The 24980-nt window shown below is 36.8% G+C and overlaps 2 protein-coding genes across 5 annotated transcripts in view; both read right to left on the minus strand.

Annotated features, from left to right (window-relative positions):
- LOC121322937 (rho guanine nucleotide exchange factor 4-like) overlaps positions 1-2413 on the minus strand; it is a 157717-nt gene extending 155304 nt beyond the window's left edge. The window contains exon 1 of one of the 3 annotated variants that reach the window (XM_041263571.1): positions 1717-2411. In XM_041263571.1, the coding sequence (XP_041119505.1) occupies positions 1717-1923 (207 nt within the window). In that variant the 5' untranslated portion in view covers positions 1924-2411. Of the gene's footprint in view, positions 1-1716 lie in introns of all 3 variants that reach the window. The other 2 variants (XM_041263573.1, XM_041263570.1) reach the window with 2 other exon arrangements.
- A 4878-nt stretch (positions 2414-7291) lies between these two features.
- LOC121322776 overlaps positions 7292-24980 on the minus strand; it is a 39664-nt gene continuing 21975 nt past the window's right edge. For both annotated transcript variants that reach the window (XM_041263067.1, XM_041263066.1), the window contains exon 3: positions 7292-8890. The gene's annotated coding sequence lies outside the window, so the exon portion shown is untranslated. The remainder of the gene's footprint in view (positions 8891-24980) is intronic.

Consider the following 24980-nt stretch of genomic DNA (forward strand, 5'->3'; position numbering starts at 1 on the left):
ATATATATAATATAGCTGCTGCCTGGACTTGCTGCTGCTTCCTGGTACCTCATTTCTTCCTGTGCTGTATGCCACAATGCTGCTAGACTATTGTGAGATTGCCCTTTAGCAGATGAAGTGGTATTTACAAACATAAAATATTGAAATATCAAAATTAAAGCATAAAAAGCAACAAAGAACCTAAACATTTTGAACACAAAGCAGGGGGTCCGGTGATAATGTTAACAGGGCTAGCAAAGAAAACGGGTCTTGAAGCCTTAGTGATCATTCATTTCAACAGTGTTCACCAGGATACCTATTGTTTGTATAATAGTCCTACTGGAACTCTCAAAAGACTTTAATTTACAAACTTTATGTAGAGAACATTTATAAACACACTTTGAAACATTAGCTCAAACTGTAGGTGTAAAGCTTCCAGTACTCTTAACACAAAATGATAAGTACTTCATTTGTTGTATGTGTTTAACCATGTCCTTTGGTTAGCAGTAATATAATTCAGATTTCAAATGTATTTGAACAGCTGGAAAATAAATAGTCTTCATCCTTCAAAGCAACAGGAGGTAAGCTGGTAAATTGCAAACTAGAGAAAATACAAAAATAAAAATATTTTAAACTGAAACAGATACCCTGCTTCAAGGGGGTGGAGAGGTGCTGGTGGGCAGTCTAAAAACGCTAGGTACTAAGATAGATCAAACAAAGATAGCCCAAACAATTTGGTGAAGATACTGCTATGGAGCCACAACGTGCAACATTCTAACATATTCATGAAACGTTTACCTTAACTGAATGCTTTCTTAATCTTGACCAATTATAGAGATGACGACACCAGCTTGTTTCAACACATTGCCACCCAATACATTTCACAGCAAACTATTCAATACGTGATTCCAGTGACTCAATGTGTTTTCTTTTTTTGTTTTATGTTATAATAATAATAATAAATATAATAATAATAATAATAATAATAATAATAATAATAATAAAAAAAAAAAAAAAAAAAAAAAAACTTATGTGATTAAATTTAGATAGGATTTTGCACGTAATAGTATGGGAATAATGAAAATCAGTTTTCACCGACAATCACTGTTTGTACATTACAAATGAATCAGTCGTCAGATCCTTACAGAAGTTTTCCATAGTAAAAGCATAGCATAGCAAAGTGTAATTTATAAACTTCGTGAAAGCACGGTAAAGCATAGGTAAACACTGTAAAGCAGAGAGATGTATCACGGTATTGGTAAAACATATTTAAACACGCAAAGCACGGGAAAACTACTCAATTACCGTGCAAAAACGTCTACAAAGCAGGGAAAGGGCAGACAGTCCACATTCAAGTTTGTTTAACATATCAAATGAGTTTCTTATTTAGTTTTGATAATATCTCAAGAAGTTTACATTTGATTATTATTATGTTTGCCTTCTTACAGATTGTTTACAATCTTTTTTTTTTTTTTTAGACTAATATTTGTGAGAGGAATTCGAGTGCATTTCAGGTCAACTATCATTTATTTCTAATGCAAACTATTATGAATGTAAAAAAAAAACAGTAATGATTATTTTATATTGAGATAGTATGTGTCGTGCAATTTACATGAGTTCGATTATTTGGAAGAAGAAGAAGAAGAAGAAGAAGAAGAAGAAGAAGAAGAAGAAGAAGAAGAAGAAGAAGAAGAAGAAGAAATATTTAAAAGCTAATTTTAAATATTTATGTATTACCTTACATAGCTGTAGTATCATCCAGCACAGCAGGTATGCCGATAAAGTAAACTTCGCGTGCATGTACCTCTCCGGTAAACAGGTGAGATGCATTTGAACCAGGTCAATGTCTTCTTGGAATGCATTGTCCTCACTATCTCCTCTTTGGACTTCTCCAATCAATGCCTGTTCATCAGACAACGTGGTGCTCGTGTTATTATTATCCATTGTGTTTACGATTTAAAACGGTACATATTGTCTTCTCACTTCTGGAGCCTTCCGATTTGATTTTCTACCTCAAAGCTGTTCAAGTTTGTTTACTTGTTTTACAGTCATCGCTGAATGCTTGCAAGTTGTATTGTATGAAGTAGGCACGTTGCGAAGCTGTCTTCATTAAAGCTAGAAACGCCTTGAGTTGTTGCGTTTAAAATAGTCTGCAAGTCGCTGTTGTGAGTATTTACAGCACACAAGACAAATATAGTTCTGGATTAACACCCAGCTACGTGCTTCCAGCCCCAGCCCCCACTTACCAAACAGAAGAGGGGGGGCACAAGAAAACCAGTAATGTTACTGCGTGACAGCCTAGTGCTGTCTGGAGACACCTGTGTCTAAAAACCCGGAGTACTTTTCTGGAAATCCAATGGACAAAAAAAAAACCATACACAAGCATAATACAGACTATAACTAAACTATAACATAATACTAAATGTGTTTACGTATTTGTAATGCCTTTTACGTGCTTATTTTAAACAATTTAAACCTGGAACTTATAAATGAAATGTTTGGTCAGTTTTAACGCTATAGAGAGTTTTTTGTTTGTTTGTTTGTTTGTTTGTTTTTGGTTTTGTTTTTTAATGCAATTCGCAGGTGTCATGAGTCAACTCTACTTTAACAAACTGGCAGCTCAGTATCTCCAGAAGTGTCCTCCACCGTGTTTGAGTTGAGCCAAGTTAGGCAAACAGTTTGGCTTAAGCAGCTGTGTGAAAACAAGCAGCATTATTGTTTCATTTTGCTTTCTACAGCTGTAAGGGTTCATAAAGACGTTTACTTTTTTTTTTTTTTTTTTTTAAGATTGTGTTAATACAGTATTATTTCTTTCCGTCTGAAAAACAAATCACAAATCTGCCTTTGTTTCTTTTCAGTGATGATCTCATATCTAACCATTTGGCTTTACAGCATGTAATTGCGTGTTGGTTATCATAATAGCACGGATAAGCCCCCTTGCTGTGCATTTCATCCACTTCACTGGATTCAGTTGCAGAAACGGCACACGTCTGTTCTCTGGGTCTGTAAAGAAGGAGGCTTTCGGACCGAAGCCTTCAACAATTAACCAGTTTTCTATAAAAGGACAGGCTAGGTTTGGACAAATAGTTTATTTTGCAGTTTTAGCTTCTAGGAAGCGATACATAAAGGAAAATGATTGTTTCTATAGTTTTTAAAATAAAACACATTCAACTTATTTCCTAATATGGGCTACAGTTATTTATGCATACATGTATTATTATTATTATTATTATTATTATTATTATTATTATTATTATTATTATTATTATTATTATTATTATTTTACTTATCGCAATAACACCCTTCACATTGTGAATTACCAGAGATTGTGGATGGGTAAGCCGTCACTGTCAAAAACATTCCCTAGTCACTTGTTGGGTATTGTTTAATAAATGGTAAGGATATACTGTATATCTGTAATACATTGCTATGTAACAACCCCGAGGTCTCAGATGGTAAGGAGGTCCCTAGACCCAGCATTTCATGGGAATGGGAGGGATTAGTCCTCTTTTACAAGAAGGGTGATGCCATCTGTGCTGTTGATATTTTAATAAATAAATCTGTGCTATAGTAATAAAATAAATATAAAAAAAAATCTTTATAATGTTGTTTATAAGGTTTATAATGTCCAGTGAAGATTTGTAAAATAAACCCCAATAAGCAAATATAGCATTCGATTCCGAGCAGCCTTTCTCCGGAGCCAGACTGGTAGCGGGGATATTAATTATAGAACAGACATCATCTTTCTGAACCCAATATAGAGACACAGGCTGTTTGGAACTTTTCGGGAAGGTGCAGTCCATGATTTAAAATGTCATTGTGTTTTTGAATTATAGATCTAAAAAACTAAATGATAGTGTATTTGTGGGTATGTGTGTGTGTGTGTGTGTGTGTGTGTGTGTGTGTGTGTGTGTGTGTGTGTGTGTGTGTGTGTGGTGTGTGTGTGTGTGTGTGTGTGTGTGTGTGTGTGTGTGTGTGTGTGTGTGTGTATTGGTTACCCCATTAGCACCCATAGTTTCAAAGCATTTGTGTCAATCTTCAATGACCCCTCTATATTTTTTTATCTTGTTGTATTTTTTTAGTTTTTTTTTTTTTTTTTTTTTTTTTTTTTTTAACACTAGAAAAACAACAACACTAACTAATGTAATTCAATCTTTCTTAAGCATTCTTAAGTTATTATTTATTTATTTATTATTTTTTTGGGGTGGGGGGGGGGGGGGGGGGGGGGGGGGGGGGGGGGGGGGGGGGGGGGGGGGGGGGGGGGGGGGGGGGGGGGGGGGGGGGGGGGGGGGGGGGGGGGGGGGGGGGGGGGGGGGGGGGGGGGGGGGGGGGGGGGGGGGGGGGGTTAAAAAAATAGGAGTTAATTATAGAATAAGAGTAAATGCTTTAAAAATTGCCCCCACCAGGTAATTCACAACATTATGTAGCATGAAAGAAAAATACAGCTCCAATAATCATTACCATGACATACTTCCGTATTGCTTTTCTCTTGATGCTGTTTGTTTTACAGTGTTTCACTTTGAAGACCATTTTTCCTGTTTGCTGTGTGTTAAAGACGGATTGTTTCAGTTACATCTCAGCATAAAACCATTAAACAAACAACAAAAGAGGACATTAAAGAATGAAATCAACAAACATTGTATTGAATCAAGTACCGATATTTACAAAATGTGTTATAAGAATTATAAAAACAAACTTGTCATAAAACCTTATTAAAATTACATAATGGACAGTACTAACTATCCCCAGTTTAAAAAAGAACGCTCAGAATAATGGGGTACAGGGTGTAAACATAAGATTATATATATATATTAGAGATAGCACTATATAGAATACAGAATATCAAACATGATGTCTTAAGTTTTCGTGTGTTTTTGTAAGACTAAAAAATTTTTTTTTCGTTTATTTGTCTCACTAATTGAGTGGCCAAACAAAAATTTGGTGGGTTGAAGAAAACCACATTTAACCAAGTTGATTTATAATCCTAAACATCATTTGACAATGAGCTGCCTGCATTTGGTTGCTTAATAATTCCAAGTTGCAGTTCTAATTATTATTATTATTATTATTATTATTATTATTATTATTATTATTATTATTATTAAAATATGAACACAAGAACATTTATTAACAGGAGGATGTCATTCAGCCTATCTATGCTCATCCAGTTCCTAGGAGCTAATTGATCTCAAAACTTTGGGTCTTAAAGGATCTCAGTGATTAATCTTCAACATAACAAGGCAACCCATTCCAGTGCTACTTTCCAACCTGCATTGACAAGAACTAATGGTCATTTCCTTTTTCACTGAATTAAGAAATCATGTTGGTTTACTGTACTTTGTAAAGATCCACAATTCAGATTCACAATAAATTCTTAAAACAAATGCCACCTTTGTAATATAAAAGAACAAATATTATCAAATGTAATCATGGCTTCACAGCATTTTCATGAACTGAATTTTCATTCAGTAGTTTACTTCAATACTGTACATGTTCAGCACACTGTACATAACACTAAACACTTGTAAAACAAATTTGTGGTGATCCCTGCACTACTGTGTATGTCAAAATATGACTCTACAGCAACTTTAAACAGCAACTTGTTTACATGTAAACTCTTTTTTTTTGTTTTTTATTTAAGTACAGCCAACTTTAAAGCAGTTGTGTTAACGGGAGACATTTGAATAAGAACATAAAGTAATAATATCACATGTGAGTATAAAGTAATGATATCAGTGTATGTTTATACTCAAATCATACATTTCAATTTGATGGTAATGTTAACAAAATAATGAAGATCCCTTGTTAAGGTTTACCTTAGGAAACGCATGGCAAAGTATAGTAAATGCATGGTAAAGCATAGGTATTAGGTAGCTCACGGAGGTATGGTCAAACATATTTAAAAACATTGCAAATCATGGTAAACTATAATAAATTCATAGAATAGAGACATGGAAAAACTGGTCGTTGAGTGCAATGTACAGTGGATATTAAACAACACCTAGTGATCTTTTTTTCTGTTTGTTCATCTCTACTGAATTGAGTAAATGATGAGACGTTGCATGGTGTGTCTGATCAGTCCATATCCAGCCGCAGTTCAGATTTAATGAGGTTTATCCATTCAATTACTGATGGGGAATTTTTTTTCCGCCTACTGTGCTCTAAATCACAAAGGATCATTCAGCTGCTTACATTAGTGCTGTGCTTTCCTTTTGAAGAGTGTGGTCCTTGGCAGTGCAAAAGCACTTGACAACCCCTCAGCTACATCGTGCAGCTTCATGAGAGTCTCTAGGTTATCTGAAAACAGCCTCAGCATCTTCACTGGCTTCGAAAAACAGAATTATAATCCTAAAGCAATACATTAAGAAAAAGCACTGAATACGGAACGTTTTGTAAAATGGTTTAACCCATGTGTTCTTGGTATGAGTATGGGTATTCTTAAATAATGTATTATTCTTGTTTTTATAGTAGATGCACTGTAAAATTTTCAGCAAGAAGTGACGCTGCTGAAACTGGGCAAAATTATTTCAGTTATAATAACCCTAATTTTGTTGTTTTGTTGTTAAGCTAGTTAATAAGTCATGTGTAGGCTCTTGTCTCTTATTATCAAATTGTACAGTTTGGGCGACTGGATCTGGCTGCTCAAACAGTGCAAAATGACGTACTGTTTGTCCTTCGTTCTTTACATTTATGGTGTCTAGATTGGGTTTACACTACGCCAGGATATTACTGGGGAAAAAAATTAAAATAAATAAATTTTCACAGATTTTCAGGAGGGGGGGTTTTGTTTGTTTTTTGTTTTGTTAAAATAAATACTAGTGCATTCCTTTGCCATTTTATATATAAAATAAAAACTTGACAAAGGGAGGAATTGACAAAGTATAAATGGCATAAGCACTTTGAGGCAATACCCATGGAAGTTACGAAAAAGTAAATAACTGAGCAATTAAATTAAGGGCTCCCTAGTGGCACATCCAGTAAAGGCACTTCACATGGAGTTCAGGATGTGCCCTATAGCCTGGAGGTTGCTGGTTTGAGTCCAGGCTATTCCACTGCCAGGGTGTCCTCGGCTCACTGCGCACCAGCGACCCTTGTAGACTGGTAGGGTGCATGCGGGCTTGCCTGTAAGCTGCCCAGAGCTGCGTTGTCCTCCGACACTGCACCTCTAGGGTGGCTCCATGGCGGGTCTGTAGAGGGAAAAGAAGCGGTCGGCTGATGGCACACATTTTGGAGGACAGCATGTGTTCATCTTCGCCATTCCCTAGTCAGCGCAGGGGTGGTAGCGGTGAGCTGAGCCTAAAATACAATTGGATAATCGAAATTGTGAAAAAAAAACACGGTAAAATCAATTGCTGACTACTAAATAAAAAAAAAGAAATTGAATTCAAGGGCTAGTAATGCATTTCTAGTTTTCCTTTTTTTTTTTTTTTTTTTTTTTAAGAAATGAGGCTAATAACACTTGCTAATAACAGTACATCTTTTGTGAATTCCCCACTGTGTACTCTTAATAGCCTCTCTTGATTTTGTTGTATTATGTAGTCACTCAAGTAATTCTTGTCCCCAATTGTTGTCCAGTTTTTTAATTCCTAAAACAAAATGTTCAGAATACAGACAAACTGTATTTGTGAAACATCACAAATGTTATTTCTGCAGTAGTGGATGATACAGAACAACTTAATAAAGGATTTAAAGGAGTGCTGACCAGTGTTTTCAAATCCATTTACCTTGTATTCACACTCGTATAATTATCACTGCCCCACTTTTCTTGTGTTAAAAAACCTTTTCAATTTGAGATATTTGACTTTTTTTGATACTTTTCTTGTACCACCACTGAGATCATCAGAATCTGTACAAATGTCAGAAAAATCTAACATCTAAAGGGGCACAAGTCTCTGTCAGTAAAAATTTAAAATGTAAGAGGATTGTGTTAGTGATTTAAAGCATGATGGTACTGTATATAGATCATCCAATGTTCCAGTTCAACTACAATGGTCTACTGTACATGACAAATCCTGTATGTCATAGTTTTATATTTAAATCAATACGAGCATACTATAGATAGATATTTGTTTTAAACAGATTCTGTTGTACTTTGTTCGTTTCTGAAGAACTATATTAAAATCAATTGTATTTTTTATTGTAATGTGGCTTATGATGCCTGTGCACTGAAGAAGGCAAGTCCCAATGGGATTTACAATAACTGGTAACGATGTTATTAATTATCAGTGATTGATAGGCTCACTCATTAACAAATATATTTAAAACATTGGTTACTAATCTAGTTATTTATCCTATTTTATTTTAATGTCAAATGTCATGGTTTTGCATAACATTACTTGCTTATGCCACGAATGTTGACATTTTCTATAAATAAGACATCAGTAAGAATACTCTTTTGAAGGTACTGTACAGTAATCTACACAGGCACTGCTCAGTTTACCAATAGTGTGGCATTCAAAACATGTGCATATCCTTCAAATTTAAAAAAAGTCATGAACAGAAATCAAATCTACAAAAAGGGGGCAGTGATAATAATAGCTATTGAAAATAGATTTTAAAGCATTGGATACCAGTGCTTTATGACATAAACACACAATAAAGGACACAATTACAAACTATAAATCACCTCTTCACAGTGCCAGATCTATTACAAGGTCATGGCTTTTGCAATACCACTGTATCAAACATGGGTGTGGCAACAATAAATAACTGTCTGATAAAAGCATACATCTGACTCCCTACAGACAGGCAGCAGCCTTGGGGCTCTGCTGAGGCTGAACAAGTGTTTTACTTTTATCACCAGCATGAAGAGATCTTCAGAAAGCTAAAAAACATCCAGAACTCCAAAGCTTCTGTGGCTATAGTGAGTCTTTCAATGGCAGTGCTCCTGCTTCCAGGCATCCCCAGACTGCTGAAAGACAAAAAGAAATAAAACAGAACGAGTATTGACTGTGTCATGTGGAAATGTTTCTGATTTTCACATTTTTTTTTTTTGACTGTACTGTTGTGTCGATCATCTTTATTTATACACATCTTGTTTACACATGTTGATTCGGACCCTCTGCAGTGTGTTCTGGAATATATAAAATCTCCCTTCTGCAAGTCACTCTGATAGCCAGCAGGTACTCCTTGGCCAGGTGCTTCCGTATCCATAGCAGCAGAAATTGTGATGTATCACCAAGGAAACGGGTAGAAGTGATTATTCAATGGATCAGTCAGACAATGCATGCTTCCACACTCGCTGCCCTTAAGGAACAAGTATGTCTGTAAAATGCAGTGCATCCCCCACCACAGCTGTAAATTCAAAATGATCAGTATGACGAAAAAGCTGCTGACCAAAAGAACATCATGCAACAAAGCCGAATGTAATATGAAATGTCAATGAGAACTTTCCTGAAATGTGATTCCCAAGATGATATATCTATGAAAGGATGTACAGAAAGGCAGTATTTATTTACAACTGTGGGTTGTTTGGATAATGATCTGATATTATGATTTCCCAAACTGTATGCTTAAAATTGTTTCTATAAAAGGTGACAACACTGCAGGTCACTGTGTTTAGTGTTATTTGAGATGTACAGAGTAGAGAGACATCAACATCCCCATTGAAAACATCTTCCCTAAGGATTCAGGGGGATGGGATGTTAAAGTCTTTAGACCCAAGAACTAGTCTGTTCTGTCAACTCCCAGAATGGCTGTCAGTGCTCTTCCATTAAATTCCCCAGATGGCTGGGGGCTACCTGTCTTGCAGATTCTTAGAATCTCATTGTCACACCTAATCTGATATATGATAGCATTGCTGATCAATACGCAAAACACAGTGAAAAGAATACAAGCAGACTTTCTAAGTATCTGTGGTAAATGAGCTTACGGGCATTGTACAGCACGAAAGAGCATTTTCTTATGATGCATTATCATAACTGAATGTACAAAGTCACACAAACTTATCAAGTGATATTATGCATCATATACAACACGGATCACTACACTATGTTGTGTATGATACATAATAAGATCAAATGTTCATTTGACACTTACTTGGTGGACTATAGTTCAATGAGCTATGTTATGCATTTGGTCTTGTATAACAATACAGACGATAAATACCTCAATTACAATATGATACATCATGTAAAGAAGGCATCCCGATTCATCAATGCCCTATGAATCATTACATTCCTATTTATGATAGCACTTTCACCAGAGTATGTGTCACTTGAACCCTAACCCTAACCCTAACCCTAACCCTGGTACAAAATGTAAGGAGTCTGTAAATCAGTCCAGAAGCCCTATGTTCCATTAAAACCATAATGCCGTTAGGTATCTGTGAGGTCTTAAAAAAAGAAAGTCTAAAGCAAAACTATAAGAAACTAAGACAAGTAGACAAAGTTTTGCCTTCTTCAGAGTATTGGATGAAGTCATGAAAGTCTGCATTTTTGGCCTGCAGTACGTGCTGGTTTAAATACACAGTACCAATGCAAATTACACATTTTCTGTTGAGGCCATTTTGAATTCATCCTGCTTTGCTTTATACATTTATTAGGTTTCAATTTGGTATGCCTCTGTATGTGATAAGAATCCCTGCATTCAAGGTCTTTCAGCAATTAGACTTTCCAGTTGAATAGCACAGCTGCTCTTTTGAGAAACAGAATGCTCTTACTTCCCGAGATGAACCCATTCCAATAACGACAATTAAGCATTAACTGAATCTGGATAAGCCACAATGTAACGCGTGTCAACAGAGGAGGGCCCTGTTTGCTAAACACTTCTTCAGCGCAGATATAAAGTCAATAGAGAGCTGTGAAACTTGGCACCAAATTATGGGAAACAAGAATCTATGTCTAGTATACCACCACAGGTCAAAAGGCCCTAAAGGAGTTATATAGCTATGTGGCAGGCTGGCGAGTGGATAGAGGCCCAGAGACAGACTGCAGTTCAAAAAAATAACTATTTTATTATAAATAAACACAAAATAAACGTGCACAAGGGCAAAAACAAAGCAATTTAAACACAAATAAAGCAAAAACAAAACTCACAAAAATAAAGTTTCCAGGCTGGGCAATGCCTTCACTGGATTTAGAAAATTCAAAAAACCACAAAACAACACCAACCTGCTTCCTCAGCTCCCTTCTCCCAAATGAGAAGCTGAGGCCTCCTTTTATATCAGGTGGCTGGGCGCTGATTGATCGTTAATCAACCTAATCAACTAATCAACCCCAGCCACCTGAACATAATAAACCCAGGCAGGCAGGGGAAGTTAACCCCATCCCTGCCAATTTAAAAGGGCAGAGCTTTGCTCTGCCACAAGCTAATAAAATATTATTCTATAAATCTTACCTGTCATACAATTCTATTTGCTATATAGATATCAAATGTGCAGTTTTACAGTAAGTAACACATGTTAGAGCAAACATGTATTTTTATATAGAAAAAATATATCTAGTACTTTACTGGGTTGTTTGCACACATTACTTTCAGTTAGTCCGCAATTCCTAGTTAATTTGACCGCAGTATCTCCATAACTACAGTATTAGAAGAGTCCATAGCGCTAAACTGCTTTGTCTTCAAAAATGTGATGTTAGCATTTTGTTGCCTAAACACCACAAATTAAAGAACAAATGGTTATCTTGTCAGGCAGTGGTATGTACACCATGCGTAGTTTACAGCAAAGGAAATCCCCCTTATAACATACATCTGGGCAAAATTATATTGCTTCATGCTGAATTAATATAGATTCTAGTATAACAACAGAGAGAAAAAAACTTTAAAGATGAATTTGCATGATCTCAAGGGTTTATGGAGATTGTGTGTGCTGAGCTTGTAAATCAAGACTGAACCAGTTTTCAAAGTCAAAATGTGATCCCCCAGGCTAATCTTCAAAGACCACACATTTCAAATGCGAATTTCTTAGCGGTTTGGTGAATATGAAAGTGCAGTATTTAAAAAAAGATATCTTTCAGTCAAATCTGGGAAATTCCCATGCCTACACATGTGCAGACCGACTGATCTAGTCTCACAAGAGTACTTTGGGCATTCCAAGTTTAATGGAAGCCTAAACAATACAATGATACAGATTGAGCTTTTAACAACAGAATGTTACTTTGTGTTCATTGGCAAAACATGATATTCCATTTCAATATCATTATTAAAACATGTTTACTAAACAGGTTTTGACCATGCTTGTGGTTTATTAGTTCTATTCAAGGAAAGGACAATGTGATTGGTCAATCCCCCCCCCCCCATGGTCTTGCGTTGTGTTACTTAAAATGACCTCTGTACCTTGTGTTGCTCCCATCTCTTCGTTCACCCTACACTTTCTCAAAGTGCGTCAATCCCTAGAATTACTCCTTTCTCCTTTGAATTAATAAGTACCCATGGTCTTTGATGTCAGGATTAATTACCTCCTCTCATTGCTCGCACGCTGGCATTCTAAACTTACAAATTTTACTTAAGGTTGGTGTTATTCCAACCCAATAAAAGAAATGGTAACATTAATATATATATATATAGATATATATATATATATATAATATATATATATATATATAGATAATAATATATATATATATATACCTATGACTTTTTGACCTGGATACAAGCCAACAACCTTCAGGACCAGAGGTAAGTTTTTTAACCTCAAGACTACAAGTTCTGACTTCTCAGTGGCTAAGAATGAAGACACTAGGTCTGTACACTCTTCCAAATACATATATAGCTTTTCAAGTTAAAACACAGGCTGATGCTAAGCATCTCATCTTCCAGTCCGGCAGGAACTGAGGTGCGAACTGAGGTGGGATCTCCTGCATCAGGCAAAGGTCAACCAATGGTGGGAGATGGAGGACCATTGACTCCCCAAGGAGAGATAGAGTTGCAAAGGAGGCGGTGGAAAGAGTTTCATAACATTTTGGGAAATGTGGGCTCAGCCACATATATTTCTGCTCTGTCCAGACCTGATGTAATTTAGGAAGTACAAAAATGTAGATTTAATCATCAAAGAGGGTTTGAAGTAAAAGTCAAGAGTGTGAAATTGTAGGTTTTGTTGGAATTGTGCTTAACTCTGGGCATATAAACCTACACAGTGTCCTCTAGTGGGGACGATGTTGTATCACAAGCAGTATTCCTTTTTATAGTGAATTACCTCCTTTGTTTCTTTGTATGACTAATTCCCCAACAGTAGTTCTAATATAAGAAAAGAAGCAGGTCACCATCAGACTTTTTTTTGTATTTATTGAACTAAAAAAATGATAAATAATGATGTTTGAGAGATCTTTTGAGAGAGAACTGTGCTATAGCTTTACTGTAAAAAGCCAACAAGAGAAAAGCAAAGGAAAAGTGAGTGAGAGGAAGAACTAAGTAGAAAAACAAGTTGAAACTAATGGGAGTAAAAACATTTAAGATATTCGTGATCATTTCTAGCTGATAATCAATAACTGGCCATTTCTTTTTGTTCAACTCTGAAAATAGGCCTGATTCTGGTATTCCCACGATATTTTATACATATTTTATAATCGTTCTTCACAACAATGGACTTCAAAAACAACACATCCTGCTGCACCCCACTCACAGACAGAGAACTTTCTACCGAGAGCACATTAAAAACACTGTCCAGATGGACTCTGAACCCACACAACAGCTGCTTCCAGATCTGGAGATAAAATAAAAACGCAGCCAGGACTGAACTTGAAAACAAAGGACTGAACTTGAAAACAACACTTCAAAAGAACAATCTCTTTGAGAAGCATGCATTACCAGAACCCAGCATGTGGGCTGCAGGCACAGTCCCATGCAATGAGCAGCGCCTCATATTTAAGTAAGGCTGAGGTTTTGACCATGTGCAATACCCTTTTGCAGTAAGGACCAGATACTGCATTTTGGCATGGAGCTGCTCCTCTGTTTTACTGTACCGTATCCTGTAGCTCTATCTACAAATCACAAGTCTAGTCTATACTTTTAGAATTTGTTTTTATTTGAATGGTCCGCTGTAGCAAAGAGATTATCTAGTGGAGAGGATTACATGCACATACAGATATACCCTATACAATTTACAAATGTTGCTTCATAAAGGTGATTTGTTACGTTAACATATTGAATTGCATACAGCTTTGTAGTTTTCTACAAAAATGGACATGAAATACTGTACTACTATTATGGCTTCTGGTAGACTTTTGCAATATCATTTTGTAGTTTCTGTGATTATATGATGTTAAATGAAAGATCAAAATTATGTTGATATCTTTTAGTTTTTTTTTTTTTTTTTTTTAATTATGTCTCAATCTTAAAATTCTAGGTAATGCAAAACTGTAGCTGTACATGATATTTGCGTTTTAGTTGTATCTTGAGAACCATTTATTTCATTGTGATGAAACTCAGTAAGGATATTTTTTTTTGATTAGTAAAGTACCGTGATTCTGGCTGCTACTAAAATCTTGGGAAATATTTTTTCCAGATTAGATGAAAATATTGAAGTATCTGATAAATATATATTTTAGATACTCAGTAATTGTGACACCCACCTTACTCTTTCTTCACAGAACTTGCAAAAGTCATTAAAGGTATAATAAATAGAGTGCACACAATTTAAAAAACCCTCTCACCCACATATCATGTATGATATTTGGTTTCCAATCCTTGTTTTGTTTCTGTTTGTCGTGACATATTTCATCTCAGCCCAGACACTAGAACTTGTCTCTCTGGTTAGGACCCCACAAGGGCTTTCTGTGTCATCAATGTGAAACTACAGGAAAGACAATGTGACTAATTTGATTATCGGTTTCACTTTCCCCACCAGTGCAAGCTTTCCTGCTGACAATTGCATTGTGATTTGCTGGTTGAATTTGCTGCTCAAACTTAAAAAAAAAAAAGTTTCAAGGATGTGATGAGAAATGGAAGCAAGGCAAGAACTGAAAACCAAATATTATGAATGAAATACATTGGTGAGAGAATTCTTTACTGTATTTAATGCAGGTTCACGTAATCTTGGTGAGGCAGTAAAGGGTTAATACAAACTGAGCACTTACTGGTCTCTGAAGGAATGCAGGCAGGAGTCAATGTAAAATAGAATGTATTCTGCCTCAGGTTACTATAATCCCCCTACTCAGATTTACAACCAACAGACATTTGAACTTAAGCAGTCCAAAGAATTCAAAGAATCAATGCGTGTGTGATGCCGAAGGAGAAATGAAGCACTTCCCCAGCTTGTTAAGAAAAAGATATGTCAAAGTCAGCAACTTTATCTTGATTACTATCCTGATGCAGCCAGTAAAATGTTCTGAATCTGAGAAGAGGCAAACAGTCAGACAGCCAGAGATTTAAAGCAAAGAAAACCCTCTCTTAATATTGCCACCATTCTTCTCAAGCAGCATTTTCACAGGGATTCACAACACTTCAATCAATCAATATTTATTTTATATAGCGCCTTTCATAGTGAACCACCATCACAATGCGCTTTACAAGATAGTGAGGAACAATGCAATGGTGGAGGAAGAGGAAGATGGGTCCAGGTGCAGGACCTTATTGTGGGCCCCCTTCCCCAAACATTAATTTAACCCTTATTTATAAACATCAAACACACCATATCAAGTGTTCAAAATTGAACTATATTTAATTGTCAGAATGTTAGCATGTACGAAACTTTACGTTATAAGAACGTGTTCTACTCACCTGCTTTATTTTATTCTGCGTACATCTTTACATCCAACACTACACTATTTTTAATAATAAATGAACAGGTTTAATCGCTAACCCTACCAGGATTCCCCAATTCTGCGATCACAGAAATTATTACAGAATTCACAATTCTGCACAGACATTTGCAGAAATTGTCTCAAATAGGAAACAGTTTTATTATTATTATTATTATTATTATTATTATTATTATTATTATTATTATTATTATTATTATTATTGATTTGCTGTAGTTTATTTTGGTGCCCGCAGCAGCACCCAACAGCTTCCATCTGAACTACAGGATGAATCGTGCAAACAGAATATAACTGCAAATGTCTGTGCTGAATAGTACCCCAAAACCTTCCAAGAAGACGTGCCTCATACTAGCTTCCCGGGGGAAAAAGATAAGACAATAGTGATACCTGTTGAAATGAGGGAGGATACAATCTGAATTACTGGCACAGCACACCGGCAGTTACAGTGATACAAATGTGTAACATCTGCAAATATAAATCGCAAAGGATATTATCACTGTTAAAAACAAAAACACAAAAAAATCTAAACTTTCGAACCCCTCCAGGAGTTGCACCTGCTGCACCTGCTATAGCTCCGCCACTGGAACAATGCATAAAATATTAAATACAGTGAAATGCAGGGCATAGTACATTAAATACAGCAGTAAAAAACAATGCAGATGCATTAAATAGAGGCGTAATACATTAAATTAAAGGCTAGGATGTGAATTTTAAACATTGTGGATGCGTGTGTCAAACAGAATCGTACGAATAAGATGGAGTGAAAAGTCTGAAATAGCAATTTAGACAGCAGCTAATAACAGATATCAGGCTTAACGAGCATTGAAAACAAGAGAGAACAAGTGGGTCTTGAGAGTTGATTTGAAGCGAGCGATTGTGGGAGCTGCTCAATTTGCCAAGGAACTGTTTTCATTTTCTCCCATGATTTGCCTCTGCATACTTTCCCAGAATCAGAATTTCATAATCCCATCACTCCCAGCAACCTCTGGATCTCCCATCCAATCACTGTGTCTCCTCTGCAGAATGTTAACAAGGAAATGATGCCGGCAAAGCATGGGTTCCTCATTTGACAAGGTAATATTAATTTGAAGATATAATCAGGAGTTTGAGACAAAGCAACTATCACTCAATCTAGGTAAGATTTACTCAAATTAACCCTTCATCAGCGGCAATAATTGATTGGAAATTGACTACATCTGTGGGCTGAGTGACATACCCTGTCTGTCATGCTTACATACATGCTGTATATCTTGTGAACTATCCATCCTATAATGGTAAATCTACAATATTTCCATCTATAAGGGCTTCAGGGTAACATAATGTAGGTCATCTTCATGAATTCTTGTCTCTGATAGGATTGCTAGTTATTCATCATACCAGGAATGTACTGTGAACTACAATACTTATTCTCAGCACAGATTCCTGTGGCTTGCATTGTTGGTGAAACTATGGTATGATATTGATTGACACCATTCAGATAGCACAGTATTCTGCAGCCATCATCTTCCCCAGTCACCAGATGCTTAAACCACACCATAGTAACCATTTCTTAGTTGTTTCTAATATTGTGTCAGGCTTAATATGGATGTCATATAGTTAGATTTGTTACAAATAAAAATATATAATTGATGTTATATTGCTATAGGAGCATTTATAGAAGTTTACTGTAGAATAGGAAAACATAGTAGTAAAGCACAGTGCAAGTATGGTAAAAGTGCAGAGATGTACAGTATAGTTAGATAACATGAGCATGGTAAATGATAGTACTGCATTATTAACCCTAGCCAATACTTTATGCACAGCACAGAAACCAGGACCAGAGTACACAGCTGGAAATTATGTGGAGGTAGACCTAGGACAGAGGATAGGAGACACTTCTTCACACAGAAAGCGGTGAGAGTCTGGAATGGTTACCTAGCCATGTTATGGATGATGAATCATAGGGATGTTTTAAGGCCCAATTTGACAAAGTTTTTGAGATCAATAATTATCTTATGTTATGTACAGTATAGTGCACTTAAGCTAGAAAGATTACTGTTCAAATTTACCATGGTGAACTTAGAGGCAGGGAGCCAGGTTGCTGGCTCCTGTGCAAGTGGGTGTGCCTGTGATAAATCAGCTGTGCACGTTGACACTATTTAGTCGACACTACCTGCTTCGTCAACCAGTTGAGTGGCTGTGTAACGATTCGTTTTGGCTCAACTCGACCGTGTCCGAGCTGGGACTCGACTTTATTAGGAATGGCTGGGGATGGGGGGGGGGGGGGGGGGGGGGGGGGGGGGGCGTGCTTGGGGATGCTGCACAGTGCTCAAAAAAGCAGCTGCGCTACAGCTCGGGGCGATTGCAATACCATTTGCACACAGACGGGTGCTGTGTGTTTGTTTACATCCAGAAGGGAAGCATCTGCTCTGCAGGAACTACTACCATGGAACTCTTTAACTGCATGACGGGGCCTGTGAAGGCGATTGCCCAGCCAGTAACATCGGAATGGCCCGGAGTCGCTGGGAGGCTGAGACTTCGGGAGCAACAGAAGAGAAGTAGTTCAGCTTAGGGGATGTGGATCCCAAAACAGTAGAGAAAGGGTAACGTAGAGTAGTAGCTTCCTGGAGCGGCACGCCCCCCAGCCAGTCTGGACCTCCCAATCACTTTAGCTCAGGGCGAGCCTGTCACTTGGGTGGTTGCTTAGCAACATGTCTCCGGCTGCTTGTCACAGCTGATTTATCACAGGCACGCCCACTTGCACAGGAACCAGCGATGTGGCTCCTTGTCTCAGATAGTATTGGCTTTATCAAATCTATTTTATGAATCCCTGAGAAGATTGTGGCAGACACGCACAATAACTCAAACACTGGCAGAGAGTAAGATGTGTCAACCAGAACAAGGACTTACTCTATGTACGAATGATACTGAGGAAAATTGTGGCTTTATTATTTCAAAGGACAATCTTACCATTATCACCACACTGTATCAGCAGGCTGTTTTACAGCAGATCTATGATAGTCACATTTTAATTAAAATGCATTTCACAATTCTGAATTTTCTGTACTTTCATTTCAATTATCATGCTGAGTGTTCCCAGCAGCAAAGCCATTCAACTGTTTAATATGCTGACTGCTAGTTTCATTCAGCATAGTAATACATTATGAAATATTTAAGGATTCTCAGACAGCTATGTTGTATATTCTTAACTACGGGCATCCAGTTGCAAAGTACTGAAAATGTAATTAACCAAGTACAACCTAGTCACTTTAGTAAAAATAGGGACATAGTAAAGATAGTGCTGGGACAAACATGGAATTTCCATGTTCAAATATCTGTTGAAATTCAGACAAGTATTTCCAATAAAACATTTTAAAAAAAGGTTCTCATTTATTACATTCCACATAACAGAAAATAAGATATTTGTCCCAACACTAATTAAAGAGCAACTTGTGTGGATAAGACATATTAAAGTTATCTTCACTAATGTTTTTTTCTTGTTGTCATTGGACACCAGTCACTTTATCATCCAGATGTTTAAAACACCCTTGTGGCCTCAACGGAGCTCTCTGAATCATGTCTAAGCACTGTATCATCCCCAATGTAAGCATGTCTAGGTACCGTATCATCCCCAATATAAGCATGTGCGCCTACTTAAAAACATTTAAGTATTTGTTCACAGGTGTATACAATTATTTTAACGCTTCGGTGCATCGTAGAATTATATTATGATTGTGAATTATGATTACACTATAAAGACAAAGGATTTTCATTTCTTAATATTGTAGCTACGTGTTTTATATTTTTCTACTGACAAAAAAAAAAAAAAACAATCACACACTCAATTTTTCCAGCTGAAGAATTTCTTTATTGAGGAGTCTCAGTAAAAATCCTGACACATTTCCACAGAAACGGCTTTTTCAAGGGAATTCTCTAAATAATGACACAATGTTGCATTCTGTACCAGTCTTGGCAGTCACCATTGTAGAAAAATGTTTTTGGGGGAAAAAGAAAGAACAATTGCCTCCCACAGTCATTCTGCATTGGTAGTAAATTGATAATATTTGGGTTACCACTTCACCTGTGGAACAGTGAAAAAAAAAATCAATTTATTTAAACGTGAGGCAATGATCTATTCAAGGATACTATCTACTCAAGGTATTACGTGAGCAAGAGGCCTGAGTGGGGAAAACTGTGTGAGAAAAGCCCTATCCCTATTGGTTCTACATTCCTAAAAATGGAAAATATTTTGAGGTACCCCTGCACTGGCAAGATAGTTTATTAAGCAAATTATTAAAGACGAGACAATTAGCTATTCAGGGATACCAAGATATGTAATACAAGGCTGATGACACAATCCTTCTCTCCACCAGGGTATACCCTATAAATCTATCTATATTTGGACCTAGAATCAAAATAGGTCAAAAGTAATAAACCATGTTAGCCTCTGACAGATTTTGATCACCACATTTCTGACCTTTTAAAAACAAATTGGAATAACTAAAAACAACCCTGGTGCGCATTGGCTTTTAGGATTGATATATTGATCGCCAGTGAATTATTCTTGGCCTGTTATTAAATAATGCATGCTGCATAGCTGCCACCTTGGTTCTTTATATAGCAAGATCATTCGAACTAGAAGGTAATCTGAAAACAAAGAGAGGAAGGGAGGTTGGTACACTGGGCACTGGTGTTAATTAAGGTGTCACTTTAAGCCCAGTATTACTGTTTCACTGGTCCCCTTTCTGTTATGCAGATAACGTTTTTATTTTTTATCTTTTTTCAAATTTACTGCTGTCATTTTTAAAGTTTCCTGTTGAGCTGTGAGTCACATACGAGCAGACAGACCATAAGAGTGAACCTGGTCTACAGCACAGGAACCAATTAAGTACAAGAAAAGGGGTGATGAAACTAGAGCTAATATGAGGTAAGAAAATGTCTTTAAAGCCTTGATGTTTTACTTGTTTATTAGCTATGTTTTATCTGCCAGATCCTAGCTTTACATCAGTATTGGAGCGCAGAAACAATTAAAACTTGCAATGAGTAGGACTGAACAGCAGAGGGAGCACTGTCCTTGGTTTTCACTGCGAAACACATATAGTGCATATAGCTTACTGATTGAAACATCTGGCAAATAAATTGAGATCTTGCACAAATTCTAAATCATCAAACATCATTAATACCTGTACTGTATCTCGTTTTTCAACCTGAAAGAGACAAATGACTATCCGTTCTTGTTCATAATTGCAGCTGTCTTTCTTGACAGATTCAAGTGTTAGGATTAATGACTGTATTACAATGTTTTGTTATTGGTCAGGCAGCAGTCTCAGTCAGCCCTAAATCCCCTTGGCCAAGTGTGTTTTGACTATTGGAAAAAATCCTTCTCTGTTAAGAACGATTCACAACTGTTGATGTCAAAACATCTACTAAACAAAAATGTGCCTGTCAAAAAATATAGTATAAATTTGCAGCGTCCCCCAGCACCTGTGCCTGTTTGCTTCGTTAAATCTGCACCTGTTTGATATATTATGCATTATACTATATATTCCATAGCCGAGACTTCTACTGCTGCAGGTAGTTACAAAGGCTGATGCTTTCCTAATCGTATGATGTAGTGGTAATGCCAAAACCATACAGGGCACTACACGGCCCCTTTAACAAGGCTGACCATAAACCTGCTACAGTAACAAAACAATTCCAATACTTAGTTGTTGTTTTTTTTCGCCTATATCTGCACACTTTAACGTAAATGTAATTTCTATTATTTAAATATTTTAGCTCTTGGTGAAGAAAAAATTATCATAAGCTCTTTACAGATATCTCACTACACGTTTGGTTCGCCTCTATCAAGAACGACAGTAGACACTGAAAACACGCCAGTTACAGAAATTAAAAAAAATATTTCTTGAGTCACAGTCTAAAAAACTGTTTTACAGGAACTACCAGAAGCAAGTGCATCATTAGCCATTGCCTATGGGTTAGGCAGAGAAGCTCCTCTGGGGTATGTTTGCCTTTCTGAGCCACAAAGACCCTACTAGTGAGGTGCCCGAAGAGGCCAGGTGGAGAAGGACTGAATTTAACACTGTATTCCAGGATTAGTAGCTTAGCAAGAACCTCTGGCTGTAAAGAGACGATCGGCCAGGCAGCCAAGGTTTGAGCAATTGGGCACTAAATGAAATACATAAATAAAATTAAAATACTATAAGTATTTAACTGAAATTGTTCTTTTCTACCGACCTGTAACTTGAAGGCAACAATTATTGTGGCTTTGACATTCATCCTTGACAGCTTTTGATAAGCTACGCTTCAAACCACAATCCAATTTGCTTTAGAGTTCCCTGCCAAGCACAGTGGTCTCCGGCTCACGCTCGTTTGAATCCAGCCCTCAAGAGGATTGAAGCGTCATACAACAGGGCCTCACTGCCTTTTAAACCATGGGCTCAAAAAGGCACAAAGAAATTGTCAAAAGAAAGATGTTGGTTAACCAAGCAATTTTCCACCTCTTTATAGAATTATTTCCTAATTCAAAATCTTTAAAATAATACTACAGTTAATATTGAAAAGCATATTGGGCAAAGCTGATTAACCCTTTAACATCTACATATAAATAGACATTGCACACTGTCACAAAGACGTCCGGAGTGGGTGACGTCAGAACCAGGAAGGGAATACACCGAGACAAAACAGATGAAGTGAAATGATGGGGACGCTTGCTTGGGCCGGTTTATTGAAAATAAAACGGTTTACACAGACAAAGGGCAGGACAGGGCACTTTACGCCAAAATAAATAGACACACAAAACAGACTATACTAAACAAAAGACGGTGAGCAGATAGACAGACTAACAAACACGGTGAGTTTTAAATAAACAAGTATCATGCTGATCCCACCAGCACGCAATAGCAATGGATATTAAAATCTATTTCCCCTCCTCCTCCTCCTCCTCCTCCTCTCCCATTCCTTACTCATCGAACACCCAACCCTGAGTGAGTGACACGTGCATCTATATATACTGTTGTGCTGGGATTCATATATATATATATATATATATATATATATATATATATATATATAGAGAGATAGAGAGAGAGAGAGAGAGAGAGAGAGAGAGAGAGAGAGAGAGAGAGAGAGAGAGAGAGAGAGACATTCATTACCCAAACAACAATCACCTGATCAAAACCTAAAAACAAAAACACAATATATGATATATGATAAAATCATTCTTTAGAATTACTTTTAACCCATTACCTCTTAATAATAAAATAAAAAAATGAAAATACAAAACACATAATGTTTACCAGTCTTTCATCACAGATATATTTCTTCCCTGTTTATGACCTTGGATTGTCCCTATACCACGCCATACCCAGTCCTCTTTAGAACAAAATCGTTTCTGGGAGACAGTTGCTATGGCAACAGCAGCTAGCCTAAGGAGTTTGGAGGGGGTACTTAATAAGAATATTTTCCCAGGCAGAAAAATACCATTTAGACTGAACCTATAGCTGTGTCAAAATGTATGGTGTTGATCTAATAAAGCATTCAAAGAGAATACAGGCATAAGAAACTGCATTACAGATGTGCATAGCATCTTGATCCATCTGCTTATTTGCTAATTATAGGTGGCAGTGTGTGCATGGTCTCAGTGTTATCTGCTCATTCCAAATTACAGTTCTGAAGGTTGGTAACATCTTCCAAAATGAGGAAGTACCATAGTCACAGATTTTAAATGTTCTGGTTAATGTGTCCTTTGCCGGGTGAATTTCCAACGCATGCAAAATTGTCATGAGTACAGAAAATTATAAACTGAAACATAAGATTTGTTATTGCAAACTGTATGATAACAAATGGTTTGCCAACCTGCAGTGTACAGATTAGCCTTGACTTTAAGCAACACAGACAAAGAAGTGCATTTTTGAGTTGTTAGGATGTACAGATAAGCCCAATAATTAAAGTCATAATTCCATGATTCATTCATTCAAAGTCATCATATCGAGTGGTCATGACTCTCATAACTTTTTAAGCTGTGAACTATAGGCCATTTTAAAATGTACACGCTAAAGCCAGTGTATCATCTCAGCACAAGAAACAAGAACACTGCAAAGAAACCAGCCTTATATAGGGTGAGCAGCCCTGTACAGTATTTATTTTTAGAACGGGGTCTCACCCTCAGCCCCTGTTATTTTGTATTTGTTTATTGTGTTTATTTTGTGTGTGTGTGTGTTGTGTATATATATATATAATATATATATGAGTATATTATATGTTATATATATATAGTATATATATATATATAAATATAGATGGACCTCCTTGAGTTTGTTGTTTGTTTTGTTGTTGTTTTTATTTTATTCTGGCAGAGACAAGATTGGCAGCCTGTCCTCTGCCAGTTGTTGATTTAAAACCTTGTTCAGAAGGTGGCCATCTCCTGAATTAAGTGATTAATTTGTTACTAATCAGGAGATGGTCACCTGTGTAAAAAGCCTGCAGCTCTCCATGTTCGAGGTGGGTGTTCAAGAGGCAGAACGAGAGAGCGAGAGGAGAGATTTATTTAGAAACTTAAAGGATCCGTGAAGGCTACTGCCCAGCCGGACCTTAGTGTTTTGTATTCGTGTTTTTGTTTCTGTTTAAATTATTTATTTTCGCTCTGTGAGCAAGTGTTTATTTTTATTTTAAACATTTTATTTATTTTTGTACTTAAAATAAAAACGGTGCACGCCACATCTTTTTTGTAAACTGCAGCTACCTGACCTGTGTGTGCTTCCTTTTGGTCTGACATCACCGCCACCGCCACATTTCCTGCCACAGTGCCATTAAATAAAAAAAAATTTAAAAATCTAGGTTATAATTTGCGTGTTGTGGTTCTGGTGACTTAATCCACATCTATGTGATATATAATGACAACAAAATGAAAATATAGAAATAACTCACTGCAGCCTGTCTATTAATGCCTATATATTTCAGGACTGATTTACAAATATACATTTTTCATTAGAAAAGGGTGACCCTGAAGTTGCTTAACTAATTGCTGTGCTGTATATCGATTGCTAGTAGATAATATTGTAGTGGCGGGCTATAAAAACGTGAGCTAAACACATAGTTAGACACCTTGCATTGTGTAGTATATTGGGCATAGTGCCAACTGTGTACACCTGGGATTGGGTGGAAGTATAGTTGTCAGGGATTGGAGGGTTAGCATGCTAATTAGGGAAAACTTTAGTTGGCCAATGTTCAAGCCTGGTTGGGCTATATTAGGGGTGCTGAGCGCCGATGTTCGGTTGTTCTCTTTTGTTTGACTTGGGGTGATTGAATTGAAAAAAGAGC

This window comes from Polyodon spathula, chromosome 11 (assembly GCF_017654505.1).
Source record: "Polyodon spathula isolate WHYD16114869_AA chromosome 11, ASM1765450v1, whole genome shotgun sequence".
NCBI classification, from domain to species: domain Eukaryota; kingdom Metazoa; phylum Chordata; class Actinopteri; order Acipenseriformes; family Polyodontidae; genus Polyodon; species Polyodon spathula.